This window comes from Hirundo rustica, chromosome 8 (genome assembly GCF_015227805.2).
Source record: "Hirundo rustica isolate bHirRus1 chromosome 8, bHirRus1.pri.v3, whole genome shotgun sequence".
NCBI lineage: Eukaryota > Metazoa > Chordata > Aves > Passeriformes > Hirundinidae > Hirundo > Hirundo rustica.
In genome coordinates this window covers 19,162,589-19,183,840 of record NC_053457.1, presented here as the reverse complement: position 1 = coordinate 19,183,840, position 21,252 = coordinate 19,162,589, and the positions used below count along the sequence as shown (strand labels likewise).

The 21,252-nt window shown below is 41.5% G+C and overlaps 2 protein-coding genes across 6 annotated transcripts in view; one reads left to right on the top strand and one right to left on the bottom strand.

The window, feature by feature from the left end:
* Nucleotides 1-13,033, top strand: part of SLC16A12 (solute carrier family 16 member 12) — a 32,227-nt gene extending 19,194 nt beyond the window's left edge. The window contains exons 2-9 of one of the 5 annotated variants that reach the window (XR_005702052.2): nt 248-452; nt 2,176-2,279; nt 3,538-3,681; nt 6,155-6,746; nt 7,840-8,099; nt 9,181-9,439; nt 9,574-9,703; nt 12,360-13,033. Coding sequence is in view for 3 of the 5 variants with exons in the window: in XM_040072134.2 (XP_039928068.1) it covers nt 343-452; nt 2,176-2,279; nt 3,538-3,681; nt 6,155-6,746; nt 7,840-8,099; nt 9,181-9,439; nt 12,184-12,289 (1,575 nt within the window). In the remaining 2 variants the exon portion in view is untranslated. The other 4 variants (XR_005702051.2, XM_040072137.2, XM_040072134.2 and 1 more) reach the window with 4 other exon arrangements.
* A 174-nt stretch (nt 13,034-13,207) lies between these two features.
* On the bottom strand, nt 13,208-20,230 carry LOC120756191 (interferon-induced protein with tetratricopeptide repeats 5-like). Its single transcript, XM_040072097.2, has 2 exons — nt 20,009-20,230; nt 13,208-17,455 (listed from the first exon to the last, which is right to left on the bottom strand). Exons 1-2 carry the CDS (start codon nt 20,035-20,037, stop codon nt 16,012-16,014), a joined length of 1,473 nt encoding a protein of 490 aa, XP_039928031.1. The 5' UTR covers nt 20,038-20,230; the 3' UTR covers nt 13,208-16,011.
* Between the last annotated feature and the right edge of the window lie 1,022 nt (nt 20,231-21,252).

The following is a 21,252-nucleotide window of genomic DNA, read 5'->3' as shown; positions in this document are numbered from 1 at the left end:
AGGGTATTGAGTGCTAGGATGCAAGCACTGGGCAAATTACCCAGATGATCATGAAAAGCATGATACCAGACACTGCCTCAAATTCTGACGGCCTTCTTGGTTCCAACAAATGCTCCTAAACGGCACGTGAAAGAAAACGCTGAATTTTCTGCAGTAGGTAGAGCTGAGGCAGGATGTGGTGCCCAGGCGTTTATGGTACAGCAGGTGCGGTGTGTCCTGACTCCCGCTCGCCTGTTTCTCTCCCCAGATGGCCGGAGAATCCCGTGCCGAGCAGCCCGGGGCCGCTGTGCCGGCCATGAGGGCCGGAGCCAGGCGCTGAGGCCGGGAGCGGGAGCCGCCGCCATGGCCTCGTCCCGCCGGGCCCGCCACAGCGGCCCTCCCGACGGAGGCTGGGGATGGATGATTGTCGCTGGCTGCTTCCTTGTCACCATCTGCACCAGGGCCGTGACAAGGTAAAGACGCTGCTGCTTGTCTTGCTGACCTCTTTGCGGCATTAGCTTTTTTTTTCCCACCTTAGGAAAAGTGTTTGGGATCTCTCCTGATGTCCTGCAGCTGACAGGGTTATTCTGGTTAGGTACAGACTCTCTCCTGCTGCATTTTCCAAGGCGTCCTGAAACCCCTAAGGCTGCGAGTACAACCAAGGGATTATGAGCCCTCTGGCTTTAGTCTCGCCCCCTCTGACAGCTGCTCTAGCTTTCAGCACCCGCTCCTTGATTTCTTACAGAGTCAAGGCCTGGGGCAGGTAGCGCTATTTCAAGCTGTGGTGGCTTGGCTGGTGAGGAGGAATCATGTAGGGTCTCTTTGGGTTCATTGTGACCCTCGGACCCCACAGCCACGCTCATTTTTTGCCATCCCAGTGAACATGTGTGACACCCGAGTCAATGTGAAAAGCATGTAAATACCCCCTACTCCTACTCTGAGCATTTCAGGTACTGTCCTGCCTGAGAAGGTCCAAACCCTAGAGAAGAGACCCCTCTCTACACTCTTCTGGTATCCAAAATATGCAGAAAATATTTTCTCGAAAATAGGAGGAACAGGACTAGACTGTTGCCTTGCATAAACATAGTGAAATCCGGGATGAGACTGCTTTTACAGTGACGTGGATGTCGACTGGAGATAGAGGAGCCTGGTGTGTGTGAACATGGAAAATTTAGCTATATTAAGCAGAGAGATAAGCACTCTGGTAAGTGAGGGAAACTGAGAGTGTCTTGTTGGAGAGTCGGTATAATGTAAATACAGTGTTTCCTACCTAAAGTTCTTTCTTTTGAAATAAAGCTCCCAGTGTAGGGATCTTAAGTCTTCACGGATCTAGGATCTTTGAGTCAACAGCACAGAAGGGGATAGAAACACTTACACAGTGTTAGTTAATGCATACAAATGTACCAATTCCATAATAACAGCAGAGAATTCCTAGAGGATTTGATTCCTTGTTTATGTATTCAATGTGTTACATCCAGGGAATCATCTAATGTCTGGCACACATTAGACTATATAGAAGAGTGAAGCATGTGCCATAAAAAAGCTGAAGAAAGTGGACATTCACTGATTCAGGGAAAAAGAGAAGGGGAAAAGGCATCTCTTGTTGATCCAGAAAAGAGAAGAAATTATGCAGCCTTTTAATGTGTTCCACTGCAGAAACTTATTGAACAGTAACATTTGTTAAGCTGAGCAAAGTAACCTCTCCTGGAAGCATTTTATTAAACTGCTGGAAGGTCCACAGGCTCCTGCTGTGTTTTGATTCTCTGTTTGTGAGGAGTTGCTTTGCGCTTGTCCATCCATGAACACATAGCTGCAGGTGGTGTTTGTTCTGTAGGTATTATATTGACCTTACCCTCACCGTTTGTGTGTGCGTGGGATAACGAGAAACAAGGTCAGTGAAGAACTGTGAAGCCAGGGCTTTTTGTGCCTGGCAACATCATCATATGGGCTATAAGTTGCTGCCGAGAATTAGCATTTAAATTTCCTTTTAGTTCAAAATACTAAGAGTTATAAAAACTCTAGCAGCACATACCTCAGCAGGAAACGTGATATTATAATGCTCATGACAATTTTGTCTTTCCTGGGAGCTGGAGAGGACCTTCAAGTGGGTATTTTTGTACCTGAAGAGTGACACCAGTTTTCCATGAGGCAAATATTCCATGTTTAATAGATTTATGTTCATGTTTTCTGCCCTAGGTGCATCTCCATTTTTTTTGTGGAGTTCCAGGCATACTTTGGGCAGGATTATGCCAGAACTGCTTGGATCCACTCCATTGTCGACTGTGCTACGATGCTTTGTGGTGTGTATTACCCTTTTAAGAATAATGTGGCTGCTTTTGCATTGGCTCTATCTGGTTTTAGCATGTTCACAAGTTGGTGGAGTCAGCTGGGAAAGAATGATACTGTGGGATCTCTGGGGTATGTTATATCCAAGCTGCTTCCCCCAACGCAGTTGTGCAAGGGAGTGTCTTCATACTAAAGAAAATAAGCATAACCTTGTTTTGTGAAATGATCTAATTCTTCAGAAATGTACTCTTGTTGAGGTCTTTTGGGACACCTCATGTTTGAGGGCTAGTAACTGAGCAATTGTTTCTTTTGCCTTTTGATTGGAGTCGTATTTGAGATGTAGCACAGGATGTACATCTTGCCTCCAGATCAAGTCACAGTCATCCTCTTTTTATCAAAAGTGTATATTTACACTTAGTCTTCTCTCTTAAAAGAAATTTTGATATTATTAAAAATCATGTACATCAACACAGCAGTTGTACTGAATTTATCATGGGTTTGCTTTAAAGCTGTACAGCTTGGTGAAAATCCATGCCCTAGTCCTGTAGAAGAGGTTAATCCACAAGAATTGCTAAAAAGGCAGAGGGACACAGCCAGAATGAGATGCAACAACTCACCAGTGACAGCCAGGTTATATCTCGGACAAAAGAGAGGAGTAAGAGTAACTGCCCTGGCATTGCTGGTAGTAGACGTGGGAGAGGGCTGGTGATGACATCCCATGGTACAAGAAGGGTGATCTGGGAGACATCAGTGTTTGGAGAAGTGCTGGAGAAGCACAGGAGAAGGGTAACAGCCCTGGAGATTTTCCAAAAGATGTGAGACCTCTCCTGTTGGGCTCTAACCCAGAGCCCACAAGGTCAGGGAGTTGTGAGGAAGGACACCTAAAGTTACTGAGGGTTGAAGTGCAGATTCCAGGTGGGCAAAATTCTGAGTGTTGTAAGCATGGAGTAATGAACAGTGCTGTGGCCTGTCTTGACTCCTTGACACTGCAGATTAGCTGTGTTCCATAATGACTTTGATCTACAGAAATGGCTGCTGAGAAAGTTACTGAAGTTTCAAGTTTATCCTGACTTTCAGGAAAATTTCTTTTAGAAGTTTTTTTTCTATATATTTGGTGCTCATGCCATTACAACAAGGATATGTTGGAAGACCACTCTAGCTGCAATTACCATTTTCTCCTGCTTTCTCCTGCTTCCTTTTCATTTTTAACTGTTCAGTGAACCGCGTGTGAGAACCTGCCACTAACTACCAGCTTTATTTGTTTCTTTGAAGCCCCGCTTGGGAGTTTAATCAGTAATCATGTATCCTGCCAAGTTGGTATCATGCTAGGAGGGCTGCTTGCGTCTGCTGGACTAATATTGAGCTCATTCGCCACCAGTCTGGAGCATCTCTACTTATCGTTAGGAGTCCTCACAGGTAGGATGCATTCAGCCCCTATGTTGCTGCCAGAACACGAGACAGGAATGCTAAAAATGATGGGTGATCTCTTCTCCATGTCATATTGACACTGCACTGGTCAAATAGAGGTACTCAGACCTGTTCCTGTCGTTGTGAAAGAGGGGCTGCCCCAATGAGAGCTTCAGCACTGACTCATCTCAGATAACACAAGTGCAGCACCCTGCAAGCAACTCTTACCTTCTGTTACAAAAAGGACTGTTGATAAAGTTCTGAAATTATGGGAGGTCAGGAAGGACTCCTGTTGTGGTTGATATATGTGAAAACGTTTCCCTGTTTCATCTCAGAATTGGGAGGAGTTTGTTATAGCAGAAGTTCTAGACTGCCCTAATATATTTGCATATTTGGAAAAAAGTTCAAACCAAACCATAAATGTAAGTAAGAGGTAGAGGAACTCTTGGTGAATACCAGGCACCTCAGTGGTATGCCTTACTTTTGTCTGCATTACATTCCAGTTGAAAAGCAAAAAAAATTGCTGGTTGGTAGTCTTGTTGTAGCAGCTCCTCAATTTTTGCTCAGGTATGGTGAAAACAAATTTGTGCTCTGTCCTATCTGCCTATGTTTGTTGTGCACAGAGGAACTTGAGAGAGGCTCGTGGTCACACTGACATTCCTTCCTCATTAATACTGACCTGGTAGCCACGGTGATATAAGACCTTGTACTTGGTCCCCTGGAGTTTAGTAATGAGTTTGTGGAATTACTGCAGTTCAAATGCTGCCAACAGCTTATTTGTTAAAAAAAAAAAAAAAAAAAAAAAAAAAAAAAAATTTCCTTATTTTAGTGCATGTTGCTCCTGTATTACAATGTTAATCTTTGACAAATGTGTTCATAACAAATAAAAAGGCTTCTTGTAACTCGAGGGACTGTGCTACATACCGTGCTAATACCTCTGAGGCTTCCTTAGTTGGCACTGTTGTGAATACTGAGGTGGAAAGGCAGTTACAATTCGTACACAGAGTAGTAAAGAGCCAAGTTCACTGCAAGCAGTGAACTTTTAGTCTGTGGGGGCTGATTAACAGAGAGGTGAACTGTTGGTAAAGGCTAGACGTGGTGCCCCCAACCCAGAGAGCAAATGGGACCACAGTAAGTGAATGTGTAAGTCCATAAAAGCAGCAGGACTTGAAACTAAAGAGTGAGGCAGAGGTAAGAGTGGGGAGGGTCAATAAGTAGCAGAGTTCTTCTAAGAGGTATGAAAATGTTTTCAGCCCTAAATTCTCCACTTTTCACAGGACATTTGTTGGCTTTTTTGAAACATATTTCCCCCCCTGCCAACTCACTGGAGGAAAAAAAAAAAAAAAAAAAAAAAAAAAAAAAAAAAAAAAAAAAAAAAAAAAAAAAAAAAAGTGTGTATATGCCTAATAAAGTATAATTTTCATAGCTCTTGAGTGATGATGTCTAGCTCAGGGCTGCTCCTCTGGCTCTGCTACTGGTACAGGTCCAACCCCAGCTCTGTGCCCTGCTTCTCCCCTCACCTCCTGAGGGGTGCCAGACTGGGCACCAACAGCCCAGTCTCTCTAATCCTTATTCCATCCTGGCAGGTTTAGTGCCTCCCTGCACAGTGTGGCCTTTAAGGAGGATGTAGCAAGCTGGGTACAGCATGGGGAACTGTTTTATCCTCTATCTGCAAGTTCTGCCAAAGGCACTGGGGACAGTTTTACCCTCAGTGTAGGACATGTTCCAAAACCCTAGTCAGGAACTCATTTCTACTACTGAGTCAGAAATACGTATTTGAGTATTAGGGCAAACACTTGATGATTAAAATCTGCTCTCTGATTCTGCAGCAGAGACCACAAACTTTTTCTCCATCCAAGAAATGAATCTTATTTGTTTACTCAACTGGATCTGACTTTCTGAGGCTTTCCTCCCTCTTTACTTGTAGACAGGGATTTAAAATGGTCAGGACTCCAAGCAGCTGTTGTGAGGTGTTTGTTTAGCAGACCAAGAAACGTTTTTTGTAGAATAGTAACAGAGACAGGTTCTTTGTGCCGTGTTACAGAGACCTGAAAATTAATGTTCAGGGTTGCAACAGACCAAAACACAAAGTGGTGCCTCATCAGGACAGTGTGTCCAGTGCCAGCATTGGTGCAGACTCTGGGGCAAGACCTCATCTTGCATGCAGGAGAGGCTGGCACACCAGTTCTCTCATGTTTAGTGACCATCCTTGTTCTTGTTATGAATTGAACCCCATCACATCTGTCTGAGTCTTATTATTGTGGATTAATGGTCATCAGTTAAGTTTGTCAAGTCAGTGACCCTGCCAGTGGAAGAAAGGCATCCTCCCAATTTCTCATCACACTCAGACTGGATTGCGTGATACAGAATCAAAAAAAGCTTTCTATTCATTTGAACTAATGGAAATACATTGTGGGTTGATTTGATACGTTCCATATGTCATGCTTAGTATTAAGCCATCTGCACTTGCTTTCTCTTCTAGGACTTGGTTTTGCACTCTGTTATTCTCCAGCCATTGCGATGGTGGGCAAATACTTCAACAAAAGGAAAGCGCTGGCGTATGGAATAGCCATGTCAGGAAGTGGAATTGGTACTTTCATTCTGGCCCCTGTGGTCCAGCTCTTAATTGAACAGTTTTCCTGGCGAGGAGCTTTGCTCATCCTAGGAGGTTTTGTTTTAAACCTCTGTGTCTGTGGTGCCTTGATGCGGCCTATTTCTCTTAAGGAGGATTGTAAAACCGCTCCTGAGTTTCTTGAACAGAATTATGTCCCTGAAACAGACAAGCAAGACTTAAAGCGAATGTCCATCTGTTCACCTTTAATCAAATTATGGCCTCATGAACGTTTATGCTACTGTTCACGGAAGGAATATGACTTTTTGCTGATGCCGGGCTTCATGGTGCTGGCAGTGTCAATTTTATTTATGGCATATGGCTGCAGCCCTCTTTTTGTCTACCTAGTGCCTTATGCTTTGAGTGTTGGAGTGAGTCATCACCAGGCTGCCTTCCTCATGTCCATACTCGGTGTCATAGACATCATTGGTAATATCACCTTTGGATGGCTCACAGACAGAAGGTAAGGGCTCCTGCCTGACCAAGTGTAAGCTTTAGCTGGTGGGAGGCTGCATGCAAATGAGGTATAACACATATAAAAGTTAACATTATGGACTCTTTCTGTAGCATGTGTAACTCAAAAACCCCCCAACAACATAGTCTAACTTTCAGAAATGCTTGCTATTTAATCTTTTTTTCTCCTCCGAGTTTGTTCAATTCTGCGGGTTTAATATCTTTTTTACTGAAAAAAATGATGTGTTTGATAGTGGAAATGAAACCCTTTCCCTGAGGTATGTTGAGCGTGATTCTCTGTATCTAATTCCTAGGGGATTTCACTCTGCTTCCTCTGCCTTTCCATCTCTTTTGTGCTGCTGGGGAGGCACAGAATTTATGGAAGAAGATCCAGGCCCTCTTTGGCCCAGTTTAGCCCAGTTTGGCCCAATATTGTTAGGCGCATACTAGGAAGGACTGACTGAAAATTGTTATACATTTTCCAATGTATAAGAACTCACCATGCTTTGTGAACTCAGCTCACTCCAAATGTCAGTGTACAGCATCTGTAACATCAGTAGATACTGGCCAAATTAACGAGGATTTTGATTCTAAATGATGCATTCTTTGCACTTTATTTAGTTTGTGGGAAAAATCAATTATTGATTTTGTGGAGCAGGAAGGAAAGGAATCAACATCTTGCTTAACTCACATTAGCTTGCATTTAAGGGCTGACTGGAAAGGTGACAGCTAAGAGAGATATACTGCAATATTTTATGCATAATACTGGCAGCACCTTGCTGAGCTGGGATGTAAAGCCCAATGAAATACTGCCTTGAACATTAAAACTTCACAGGACTGCAAAATCCTGGCAGCAGGGTTCTGTCAGTAGGAACATCCTGAAGAACACTGCAGGCAACACTGCTGCTGCTGGCCAGGGGTTTCTGCAGCTGTAGGTGGGCAGCTTTCCCTACCTGGGCTCATCTGCTGAGAAGACTTGTGAAAGAAAATGGACTTAAAATTGAACTATGGAAAACAGATAGACTGAAGCACTGTGTGCCAGGGCACAGAAGCTGAGATACTGCTTTCAGTGATAATTTTCTTTTCTGTTTTGAAATTGGCAGGTGTCTGAAGAAGCATCGGTACTTTTGCTACCTCTTTGCTGTGGGAATGGATGGCCTCTGTTGTCTTTTCCTGCCAGTTCTCCAAAGCTTCCCCTTGCTTGTGCCTTTCTCATTTACCTTTGGCTACTTTGACGGAGCCTATGTAACGCTGATCCCTGTCATGACAGCAGATGTAGTGGGAACCTCTTTGCTATCATCAGCACTGGGTGTTGTGTATTTTCTTCACGCCATACCATATCTAGTGAGCCCACCTGTGGCAGGTCAGTTTTGCCAAACAACTTTCCTATAACCTTATCAGTACTTCAGATTTACCTGTTGGTGTGATGTAAAAGGGGAGGAAGGACAGCACGGTGAATGTGAAGGTAGCCTCTGGGTAGAGGAATAACATTATGGGCATTCATAACTTTTTAGATCTCCCATCCTTGTCTCAGTGGGATGATTTCTACATATAGAGTGAGATGAAATTTAAAAATCAAACCAGTATGGAATGGGCTTCTATGATCTGGTACATCACCGTTTCACATAGTTTAGAAACTGTGCAAGTAGAAGGAGTAAAAAATTTCACTGTGAAATTCTATGATTTTGTAAAATCTAAATCTTTCTGAAGAGAGTTTAATTCTAAGATTTTTTTTTTTTTTTTTTTTTAAACTTGATCTTTTAGTCTCTACATTGCTACAACAGGTGGGTGAGCCAGCTCCACTCCTGTTTGGTCATAAGCTCATCCCTGTAATATCTAACCATCTTTTTTCCTATCCGTACCATTTCAGTGAAGATGAGAGCTGTACTCTTATTATTCTTCAGAAAGCACTTGATACAGTTTTTAATATTGTGGAAGGTCTGAGATCTTTTTCAAACAAGCAAGCTTGCATATTTTATCTGATGTTTACATCAATTTCCAATTAATTGCTGCTCCTGAAGCTTTTAATTTAACTTTCCATAGCAAAACTTACTGCAAAATAGAATTGTTTTAAGTGAAGCACAAGCCTGGGCATAGGTTAATAAATGTTTCTGCATGAAGACTTTAGAGCTCTCTAAGCCTTCTAAAGTTAAATCCGTGCAGTCGGAAGATGTTTATTTAATAGTGTGGTTATGACTGCTCTGCCTTTTCTTGTGGATTTGACCTCCAAACAAAAGGCCATAAAGATATTATTTGCCTGCTGAGAATAAATCCCTCTCTGCCCCAGGATGTAAAAGTATAGTGATGGTGATGTAAACCTGCATTGTTTGATTGTATTTATCTGGGATAACTCCCAAAAGTTTATAACTGGGTCACAGGATTTGTAAATTATCCACCAGAATACTGGTGGACCGCTAAAAAGCCTTTTTTTTTTTCCTCTGCAGGTTGGCTTGTGGACACAACTGGCAGCTATACTGCATCATTTCTCCTGTGTGGATTTTCTATGATATTTAGTTCAGCACTGTTGTGCTTTGCAAGACTAGCAAAGAAAATCAAAAGAACACATTTGCAGTCCCTCACTGGTACCACAGCCTTGAAACAGCACATCTGGACAAATGGAGCAATAGCTTATTCTGTCACTGCAGAATTAGACCAAAGGGATGTTGAAGTTTTGGCTGTGGATACAAACAGCTACAGCAACAGGTGACAAGTGTTGTTGAGATTCAGTATGGCACAGCCTGAGACAGACAGGCCTCTGTGGTGTTACGCTGTTGAAGATCCTTCTCCTGTGAAACAAGACATCTCTCATTTACCTTTTTCTGTGTTTTGTGTTTTAGTCGGCTTGAATCTACTTACAACAACAGTAATACCAAGTTAATGCAGTAATAGAAGAAAGCTTGTCTGAAAATGGAGTTTGTAGATACAAGTGTTCACAGATTTATTTGAAATGCAATGTTGACTCCACAGGTATCAGTCACCAAAATTGAACAATAACATTTACATTTAAAAATATTATTAATGACACAAGCTTTTTCATTTTGTGGTCTAGTATGTTTTGATGGACTAATCACAAACACCATTATAAAACCTCTACATTTATCAATCTGCATGAAACTCTTTGTAAATGAGTGTTTCAAATGCCAAAGTAATCGGTTTGTTCTTCCTTTTTGTTTGTTTGTTTGTTTAGAAAATATGGCAGAAAATTGATTTATACTGAAAGTATATCTGGAGCAACTTTAATTTTTACAATGTGCCTGAACTTTGTACATACATTGCAATTTAATTTCAAATATGGTTTTAGACCTGCTTTCCCATGTGCTCTATAGCAATTTTCACTTTTTTTCTTTTCTTCTGGATACCTTTAGAATTTGAATTTCTAAACACTGACGTTCTGAGTATGATCTTTCAGCTGATCCTTGTCTTGGAGGGTAGAAAATGTGCTGTGGTGGCTCTGCTGTCTGAAGGGGAGTAAATTTGTGCCATGGGATCAGGCATGCTGATAGACAAATGTGCTTTAATTGCATTAGTTGGAAGGTGCCCAAAGGCAGCCCAAGAGACCAGAGAAGCTCCTGTGTTTTCAAACACAGAGCCTCTTTCTCTTGTTAAAATCAGCACCTATTAAAGAATTTTACAGTCCATGCAACCAGATGGCTGAGAGATTGCCCACCCCACAGGCTGACAGTGGAGAGGATGTTGGCAGAATTGTTTCTGTATTGCAGTTGCAAGCCTGTCTCTTTTCAGACCCAGAAGCTGCATCTTCAGGTGGTGCCAATTGCTCATTTGTACCATCTGAAGAGCTGTCAGGTCACTTTTCCTTGATGGCCAGAACACAAGAGCTGCGACTTGCTGACAGTTTCCTGCTACTTGTGTGAGGAATTTACTCCAGTTGGCTGCTTCCCAGGGAGTGAATGTAGCTCCTGGAGTAAGTTACTGATGTGGTGGTCTAATAAGTACCGGGATTTTCTACATTTCCAGAGTGAAAACGTTGTCAGCAATGGAAAACTTCACATTCCATAATTCAAATAGTTTCAGTGTTTTGATGTTGTATCAAGCTCTATTCTGTTCATTAACAAATGGATCAGAGTCCAAATAATTTTCACTTACACTGAACTAGTAGTTTTGTTAGTCTTCAGTGTGTTCAATGGCTGCTCATGGTGTCCTTTTCCACCCTGTGCCTTGGAAGTGAAAGCAACATAGACTGATGTTCACCAGTTTTATTTAGACCAAGAGTACAGACATAAGAGTATAATGTATTTATATATATATACACACATATATGTATGAACAGCATGTGCATCAAGTAGTTTTATTATCCAAGTGTATTTCAGATATAACATATTAAAATTGTTTATATTTAAATGAAGCATTTTTCACTGTCCTGCTTCAGGAATGTAGTCAGAGCCAGTAGCACGATCTATGTGAACAGACCGTAGAATAAGCGACAGCAGTGCAAAATCTTCTTAAAGCCCATTTTGTAACTTCTCTTCAGCTCAGCGTGAAAATTGAGTCTTGGGCCCCAGTTTAGTTTTTAACATATATTAGGAAAAAAAAAAAAAAATATTCATGGGTGTTTCTTAATGAGTTAGGAAAAATATGCACATTTGGAAGAAAATGAATTGGTTTTGTTAATTAGTACTGATGAAGATAATGTTTTAGATCTTAATACAATATTTTAATATTAAAAAAAAGTAGGGAATAGTGTGGTCAACTAAAAATATAGTTTATTTTGAACAAGTTATAAATTACCACTGTAAATAAATTTACAAAAATTTAATTACTTTGTCTACCACATCACAACATGTCACCTGTTGTTCATGTTGGAACTACATATTGTAAAAGCCTCTTGGAATAATTCTATATGCATTTTTATCATAGTAAATTATACTGTGTAATACATTATTAGCATTTTTTATTATTTCAAGGGGTTTTTTCATAGGCTTTTCCCTTTATGTTTTTTAAGCAGTACTTCTTTTTTGAAATATCTTATTTAGCAGCAAACATTCAACTGATTTTATCCACAGACCTTTTACCTAGAAAATGGTAAAATTCTTTCACGGCTTTCTGACACGGTTTCTGCTCTGACTTAAGTCAATGGAGAAAAGCTTGTATACTGGAAGCAAGACATAAAACATAAGAAAAAAAAAAAAAGACATGCATAAAACACACTGTGAAATACCAGCCCTGTCACGAATGCCCTCACTAAGAAACAGAAGGAAGGATGCACAGCAGGAAATGACCTGCAAGTGGAAGAAATGGGAATACAATCCAGGCTGGTGCAGCCTCATGCCAAACTTCTAGCTCCTGCTCCACACAGCCTAGGCTGAACAGGTCACCTTCATCTGCCACGTGAAATATTTCAGGCAATGCATTATAGAAATCTCTGGCTTACAATAGTTTTAAAAAATGATTTATTGTATCTGCAATTTTTTTTTTTTTTTTTTTTTCAGAGATCATAATATTCAGGCTGTCCTCCATGGAGGACATTTCCTGGCATGGCTCAGCATGGGAAAAAGCCAAGATACCCAAGCTAGCTGTGAACAATTTACCAGATGAACACTGCATGTTTGAGGATTTAGGAGCCTTTTCCACCCTTAATGATCCTGTAATTCTGTGTTCCCAACAGCCCTGATGGACACAAGCATTGATGGATTCGAGCTCAGCTGGAGCACTGCACTGCTGAGCCTCTCTGGCTTCTCAGGACAGCGTGGTGGGATTTGACTTGGGGTAACATCTGTCCAACGTAGATTCTACCTCAGATGGATCCAGAGACGGGATTATGCTCTGTTCAGTGCAGTGGATGGAAATTCAGTGTAAGTAAGTGACAGCTGCAGAAGTTATCCCATCTGTCTCCATTTCATAAGGTTTGAAATTGAGAAATAATAATTCTTTTGAAAATATTTATATTCTGGTGATAAGGAACATTTAATAAATTGTACCTTGGAAAGTTGTGTGAAAACAACATTGGAAAAGTAAACTACCTTCTGTTGAAAAATTATTATTTTTTTCAGAAAAAGCATTCCTGAAACATTCTGTCAACTTGGATAATAATTTATCTCCTGAACTGTGTTACTATATGGTGAATGTACTTTATATTGCCACAACAATGCCTTGTTTGCTTTCTAAAGTGTTACAAATTTTTGTGAGAAGGAAGAGCTTGTTTAACTTAAAATGTAACACATGATCATAATGGCAAAGTCTTTTATTGAGGTTTGCCTCAATAAAGAATACCTTCTTCTTAGTGATTATTCTGGTGTATTTCAGTACAATTTTCTTTAGAAGGTGCTTTTGAGTCATAAATTGATACTTCCTGAAGGGTTATCTTCACTCATTTTTTTTCCCCTACGCTGCTAGTATCAGTGATGTATTCATACTTGGATATGAATTGAGAGGTGTACAGCTGAGCCTCCGTGCAGTTTTCGTTTTGCCCAACGGATTTGGACTCTCTAAAATGTGTGTTTCATTTCGTTTGCCTCCCGAAGCTCGTGCTTAACCTGCTCCCCATGTTGGCATGCCAGGTAATGCAGCAGCACCACCATGTGGAAAATAACGTTTTTCCTCGTTCACAAGAGCCAAAATCCAGGAGGTTGTGTTTGCACAGAGCATCCCCAGGTAGTAGTATGGTCCAGAGTAGAGAGGAGGTGAGGCACAACAAATACACTTTTTGCATTACTAGATCTCACAGTTAGTTTCTTCACTATGCAGATCGAGCTGCTATGACTCTTCATAAAAATTCAGGCTCTTTTTTTTTTTTTTTTCCCCCCCAAATAATTTATAACTTATCCTTATTTCTTCAAGGTTCTTTTTTTCAGGAGACATCCTGATGGCAGTGTAGATGGGAAGATGGATGTGCCACCATGGCTTTGAGAACCCACACCACCTCTTCCTTAAATTCTTCTCTGCTGCCCTCCACCCTCTATGCCCTCAGTAGAGTTTATATAGCTATGATTCTGATCTTAGAAACCCTCAAGATTCACAAAGGCAGTGAGATCATCTAACAGACCCTTTTGTCCCCATACTGGGCACACCAATGTAATGTCACCGGTTCCTGACTTTGCCCTCACTGTTATTTCAGCCAGCTTTCAGGAGTGGTCTGGTAGAACTGTTCCCAGTCTTTCCTGTTCTCCCTCCTCACTGCTCCTTCCCCAGGTAGGATTGCCTTTGTGTGAAAGAGAGAAGCTGGCAGGGTGCTGGGAAACCAGGGTGGATTTTGCTCCAGCTCTTTCTTAGGAAGAGGGTGTTTGCAATTATGTACACCTGATGGCTTTTGTTTGTGTTATGAAAGATTCTCTGAAGGAGAGCTGAGAAGGAAGAGGTTTATTGATAATTTGTGACCTAGCATTGGTGTTTTGCACTCCTTCATGGTCTGTCATCCTGTCTGTACAGGGGTGCCGTTGTGGATGCAGGAATGCTCCAGGATGGCTAGAAACTCACATGCACATACTTTCTGATAGGCTCTGTGACCAGTTTGCTTCATGCTACACTAGTGGCTAGGGCTCAGAAGTGTTTTGGAAGTACAGCATAAGTTATCCCTGAGTACTATTATGGAAGCCTAGCAGCCTGAGATACCCTTTTACATTAGAGTGAGAAAAACTTTCCTCCCATGGGCCTTTGCAGCCACATGTTAATATTTCTTGGGTTTTGTTGTTCTATTGGTTTGCTAAGTTTATATCAGCCTGCTCTGCTCCTGTTCACCATATATGCACTCCTCCCAGAATGTTCTTCCTTCCCTTGGACCCCACTGGCTTATTTTTGCTGCAATACCACACCCCTGTGATCCTATTAGTCCCCCTGGTTCCTGGCCACCCCTCTGCACCATTTTCCCCCAATCCCTATTGGACCCTGACCATCAAGACCACCCATTTTCTCTGGTATATAACCCTGGATCCTTGGCCCCGTTTTGGCTCTTGTCCCTGGAACACATTCGAGGCTGTACCCATGATACATATGCTGACATAAGCAGTGCTTGGATTTCCAAACAGGACCCCTTCTCCTCACCTTTTTGTCAGCTCTTTATTAGCAGAGTGCGCTGGGCCCCGAGGTGCGGGTCACTCTCAGGGACATGCTGGTGCTTGATGCAACATACTATGGTCTATCAAACAAAGGTACAATACTGGGGAATTAGGCCAGGATGTTGCAAAGAATATTGAAATTTAGTTGGATATCTGGAGACAATCACCTTGTCAACCCATTCTGTCATTTCAGCCCTTTCTTCCATTCATGTAGACTCTGTAGCACCCAATCCTTTATCCACACACCACTTATGTTCCCCTGCTCTGTGGTGCTCACCCAACTCTGCTCTGGTAGTGCTCTGCCTTCCATGTCCAGTTCAGGTCATTTCTTGTGTGTGTTTGCTATCCCTGGCCTGTTTCACAAGCATGGCCATAGCCCTCTCTTTGGCATTTCAAAGACTGCCTTTTCTTCCTCTCCAGATGTTTGCTGTTGTGGTTCCTGTTAGGGTGCTTTGGGTAAATTAGAGAGATGCTCTTTTGTGCAGTTTAATTCTTTGGAGCAATGCCCCTGGAGAGCTTTCCCTTTTGCTGAGAGCTCAGGGAAAATAAATGGGGCTGTCTTCTCAGCCTTTTGTATTCTACTAAAACTCTCTCCTTCTTACTTTTTGGAATGGCTATTTATCTTTACTTAATCTACTAACATGAAGGCTGGTCATCAAAGAGATACCCAGAAGCAACAGTTGATGTATTCAACAGACTTTAGTAGTTCACAACAATAATACACACTTTGTAAGTTTTCCAGTGGACTAGCTAAACAGTTTGTTTTTCATAATTCAACAGCATACAAGGTAGTAAACTGAACAAGACTTCAACGAAAGTTTCTTCTACAGAGGATATTTTTGAAATGCCTAAAAAAGCTTCAGAAATTCTCTTTGTGTATAAGCATGCCCTTCAAGTGTACAGACAAAATACTACAATATGATTCCCTTATCTTTTTCTCAGTTGAAGATAATGTTTGTTTTCAATGTAGAAGTTCTATGTTCTACAGACCATCACTTAAGTACATTTATACCCATGTTAGCATCAGGTTATATTGTATATATTTATTCTATAGTTATCCAAGTGTGCTATCTGTTAGTGAACAAACAAACAAACAATTGTTATCTGCAGTTTCTATACTATGACCACCATGAAAGTGATGCCATCGTGTTCCATCTGGTCATAATGTCTACCTTCAAATGAAAAACAAACAACAAAAGAAGTTTTGTGTCAGTTGAAATGTCCTTGGTTTGGGGTTTTTTTTGGTACATAGGATTTTTGTGAGCTTTAGCTTGAGATGGAAAGTTGTAGCTCAACTAATGCAGTCTGATACTCTTCATTGTTGGGATCCAAAGCAATAGCTTTCTTATAACATTCAATTGCCTCTTGTTTCTTACTATTTAGTTTATGAACGAGTCCAAGTGTACCAATGTCTGTGGCATCTCCTAAACCGCTCCTAATTTTCCGTCCCAACAATGTCTCCACAGCTTCACTGCACTTTTTTCTTCCATAGGAATCTTTGTCTATTTTCAGACCTTCTATGTAATACTTAATGGCTTCTGATTCTGACTTCATGTGAAAATGCTGAAAATTGCCATAACAGAAGTAGATTTCTTGTTTTTCCTCACAGGGTACATCATTTCTCTGAAGCACTTCCTGAAATAGCTCTTCTGCTTCTTCATACCTCCTGCCTAGTGCATATATGTTTGCTAGGTCACCATAGGCAGAAAAAAATACTGGCTTTTTTTCTATCACTATTTTAAAATGAAAAATGGCAAGCTGGATGAGATTCTCCACTTCCTCTCGAGGTGTGTATCTTGTCCTTTTCAAGTGAAGTGTCTTCTGTAGCAGACTTCTGTAGCAGAGTCCTAGTTGGTGATGCAGAACGACAGACTGTGGCGTCAGTGCTAGGGCCTTCTCCAAAATTTCCACTGCCTTGTTCACATCTCCTTTCTTTCTGTAAAAATTAGCAGCATGTCGCAGGAAAACAGGAGAATCAGGGGTTTTCTGCAGTCCTTCTTCAATGTACCTCTCCCCTTCATGACCTCGCTTTAATCGCTGGAGTTTTAATGCAAGTAATGCCAGAATGGTAGTGTCCTCTGGATTCAGTTCCACTGCCTGCTTCAGGGCCTCAAGGCATGACTTCATCTCTTCACCATACCTCTCAGCGCAATCTTCCAAGCGATACATTGCTATTGCATAGCCAGCATTAAAATCTGGGTTATCGGGATCACTCTTCAGAGCATTCTCAAAGCAATTCTTTGCCCTCTCGAAGTAATTCCTCCCAAAACGTAAAAATGCCCATCCTTGCTCAGCACAGATCTCTGGAAGCTGAATCTTCCCATCAGCAGTACTTGAAAGCTTTTTGCAGCTGTTTTCCACTTTGCTTACATAAGCTTGAGCTTCTTCATATCTCTGCATATGGTAGTAAATCCAGGCATAATTCCCCCATGTAACAAGACTTCTCCTGGCAATTTCACCTGGGTGATGTTTTTGAATAGCTTCTTCAGCTTTTCTGAGATTTCTCAGGGCTTCCTCATTTGAATTCTTCAGGTGACATACATAGGAGAGTATATTATAATCTACAATGTTGGATTCTACGACGAACTTGATATGATCACGTATTGTTTCCTCTAGGGCCTCAAGACCTACATGCTCCTTCAGCAAAGCCCACGTAAAATGACATTCTAACTGCAGCAGGGAAGTCTTCAAGGAATCCTTGGAAATGGTACTAGAAGAAATTAAAGAAAAAGTTGTTTATACCCTGTCGCACAATGCAACAATACCCCGTTTTCTTTTTGCTATTCTTTTTTTTTAAACCAGGCATGATGTACTTTAAAGGCAGGCAATACCTTACTTGGTGCCCTTAGTCCACAATACTTCAAATAATCCAAAGCTGTAGGGAGCCCTAGGTCCAAAGTGATGAATAGTGATTTTAGTAATCATTCTTGCCAGTGTGTTGGGGCATCCCTTACATAGGAACAGATGTTGCTGTGGATGTTAAAATGGAGGGCTGGTCTCTGTAGTAAAGCTTGGACCTCAGGAACATATTTCCTGCACTGGGAACAATTTCTGAATCCCACTCGAAAGATGTAATCACATAGGATTCCCTTTAACTATAAAGAATGTTATTTAGTCCATTTTCTAAACCTTTGTACATGTTATGGTTTGTATTATAAATTTAATTTTAAATTTCCTGCATTTTTAACTCCCTGTATGTTAGATCACAGCACCATTCTTACATAATGGTTATACCAATTATATGGTTCATGTATTCAGGAATTAGGTCTCAGATCACACCAGCCCCTCCAGTTGCTGGTACTTGGATGTACAGCCCATGAGTATGCAACCCCATTCCACTTGCTGGTACAAACCACACACTCACTCACTAACCCTGTGGCTCCCCAGATGCTGGCTCTGGACATCCAGTGTCTGGTTAAGGAGCTTCTCTCTCTCTCCCCAGGTGTCTCACCCCTAGACACACACACTCACACACCCTTATTAACCAGACCGTAGTGACTTACAACTGGTTCTTAATACCCCTTTCTCCCTGTTGTGGTTCAAGCCCAGCTGGCAGCTAAGCATGATGCTGCTGCTCACTCATCTCTCCCTGCCCCCACTGGTGGATTGGAGAGGAGAATCAAAAGTAAAAATTGTAGGTTAAGATCAGAATTTAATATTTTTTAATAACTGAAACAAAATAAAATATAATAATAGTAAATATTAGTAATGATGGTAAAAGGAAAAAATAAAACTCAAAGGAAAACAAGTGGTGCACTGTACAATTGCGCACTACTTGCTGCCCGATGCCAGACTCTGTCCGTGCACCCCAATCAGCCCCCTTCCAGGTAATTCCCCCAGTTTATATACTGGGCATGATGTTCTCTGGTGTGCTATATACCTTTGGCCAGTTCAGATCACCTGTCCCTGTGATCACGACACGCAAAACAACCACACGGAGATGAGAGATTTGCAGGGCAGAGATGTTCCTCCCAGAGAGCCCAAGGCTGAGCCAAGCCGAGAGCCCTCCTGCCTGTTTATTTCTTACTTTTTATACATTTGTGCGTCTGGTTGTGTATTGGTTTCTGGAGTTATCACCTCCCAGCTGAATGGCCAGACCAACTGTCAGTTACAATAGTTTTCAGGTTAGAAATATGCAAACAAAAGACAAGGAATGAAAAACAAAGGATTTGTTTATGTTACATGTGTGAGAAAAGGCAAAAACTGCTCCTAATATTGTACCAAAGCTAAAAAGACTGACTCCATCTTATGAACAATCAAAAGGCTTTAAAAAACTCAGAAAAACCAGGGTGACATGTCCCAGGTGTGGTCTCTCCAGCTTTTTTGTGCACCTCCTCACTGGCAAAGCACATTACACAAAAAAGTCCTTAACGAGGTTAAACACAACAACAAACAAAATGTGAGTGTGTTATCCACATAATTTGCATAATGAACCTGAAACACGGTATCGGCTACTAAGAAGAAATTAACTCTATACCAGGTGAAATCAGGACAACCCCTCTCCCATACTTCAACTGCTTTTTCTTTCCAAATGGGGCCTGGGAGCTACCAGGGCAGGCTCTTATTTGGGTTTTCCCTGCTGCCATTGCCTACCTGTGTCCCTGTGAGGATGCACAGACTGGCCTTTGTCACACAAACCAAGGGGACACTTTTACAACACAGAGATGACATTTTGGTCCACACTGTGCTTTTCCTTAATTAAAGAAGGACAATTAATTAAAGAAGAACGCACAATTCTATTACTGAGGCTTCTCAGTCAAATCCTCCTTTCTTAGAAAGACTTCCTTGCTGCCCCTCCTGTAACACCTAGCAGTCTAACAGCCCGTGGGGAACAGCATATGCTGCTGCTCAACTGCACAATCAAGCCTTTTGGGTAAAAGAAGGACTGAGTGGAAAGATTGCAAAATTATGAGGAGGCAAATCAAGGAGAAATGTCACAAACACAGGTTTTATAGACAGATTACACCTCTTTGCCTGGGCACCAGCTGCACCTGCTGCAACCTGGATTTCATCCCCACACTGCACGCACAAAATTTTTCTGACTTTCTGTTCTACTCACAGAGACTGAACCTCATCGGAGAAGCAATAACGTGACAACATTCAAGAGCATCCTTATTTTATTTTGATTCTTCTCTAAATATTCTGTAAAATATTTTCTGGTTTTTGGATGCTCAAAGTCCCTCACATCTATGTAAAGAATAAGCATTATTTCCCATGGCATAGAGAAAAAAAACATCTTTCAGAGACTGGATTGCTTTCTTACCTCATGATTTCTCTTCTCTGCTCACTCATCTTCAGGCAGCCTCAAAGACAAAGAAGTGCTGCCCACTGTTGTGCTTTCCATTTTATTTGATCCAGCCCTCATGTGATTTGTGGTGAAATAACTGGGAACAGAAAGTGAAACTTAGCTTTTCTCTGGGTTTGGCAAAGCAGAATAGTCAGTCTGCAGAATCGAAACTGTTTAGTCACTAAGCTGCTCTCTTTCAGCCTGGCTCTGTGCCACATATTACTTTGTATTGTGGAGAATGTGGCACAGTTCCTAATGCTCCCAGCGTTTATAATGTTCGAAGAGAGAGGCATCCATGATAAGGAGAATTTTTCAGGCTAGTGTGGGCTAACGTGGTTATCATGCATAGACTGGGGTAGGGTCATTTGCTCCTTGTGCCTCTGCTGATGCATCTTTGCACAATTCTGTGCTATGATGTAGGCTCCTGTTTTATTGGTGGTGTGTCACCCACATAACACACACAAACTCTCATTTCCCCTCTCTACACTCCTTCATCCTGTACCTCCTGTTCTCTGCTGCTGTACCAGGCCTGTGTTTTTCTGACTATGCCATTGTCTAAGAGTACTAAATATCCCAGCCATAAGAAGTGTTTGTTGCTGCTCTCTACATAAACACACGACTTTCCTTTCACAAATCAAATTAGACAGAGGTAGTCAGTTTGAGAAACTGCCATCACAGCTGTGCCAAGGAAAACAAAGCTGCAGGCAGGTCAGGATAAGTTCAAACTGAGCAGACCTGGCAAACCTTGGTCCCAAGGCCATGCAAAGCCAGTGCAAAGCTTAGAGCCTGATGCTAGCAAGAGCAATGCCTGCTACATGCTACACACACAACAACAGAGATGGGAATGGCCTGGAGACTGGAGCATCTATGAACAACTCACTGATGCTTATTTTAAAATAATAAAAAATGCACAGTAAAATTGACTTTGGGGGTAACAAAGACAACCAAGAAATAGATTGTAACATATATAAATGGCACTATATATAGTAAATTCAGATGTAAGATGAAGCTGCAGACTAGGGAAGAAAAAAAAAGTAAAAGTGTGTTAGCACACTTAGCACTCTTAGAAAAATGACTCAAATCTGATGAGAGGAAGAAGAAACCATAACCATCAGCATGACAGTAAAGATGTTAGTACTTGGTAACTGTTCTTTTCCCTTCTTTTCCTCTTCCCTTCTTTTCCCTCCTTTCCCTCTTCCACCCTTTCCCTCCTTTAAAAA

What these genes read in the sequence shown, in the direction of transcription:
- LOC120756191 (XM_040072097.2), bottom strand. Translation starts at nt 20,037, where the DNA reads ATGAGTGAGCAGAGAAGAGAAATCATGAG. An exon ending in CAGAGAAGAGAAATCATGAG is followed by an intron (nt 17,456 to 20,008) that starts GTAAGAAAGCAA and finishes AATTTCTTCTAG; the next exon opens with TACCATTTCCAAGGATTCCT.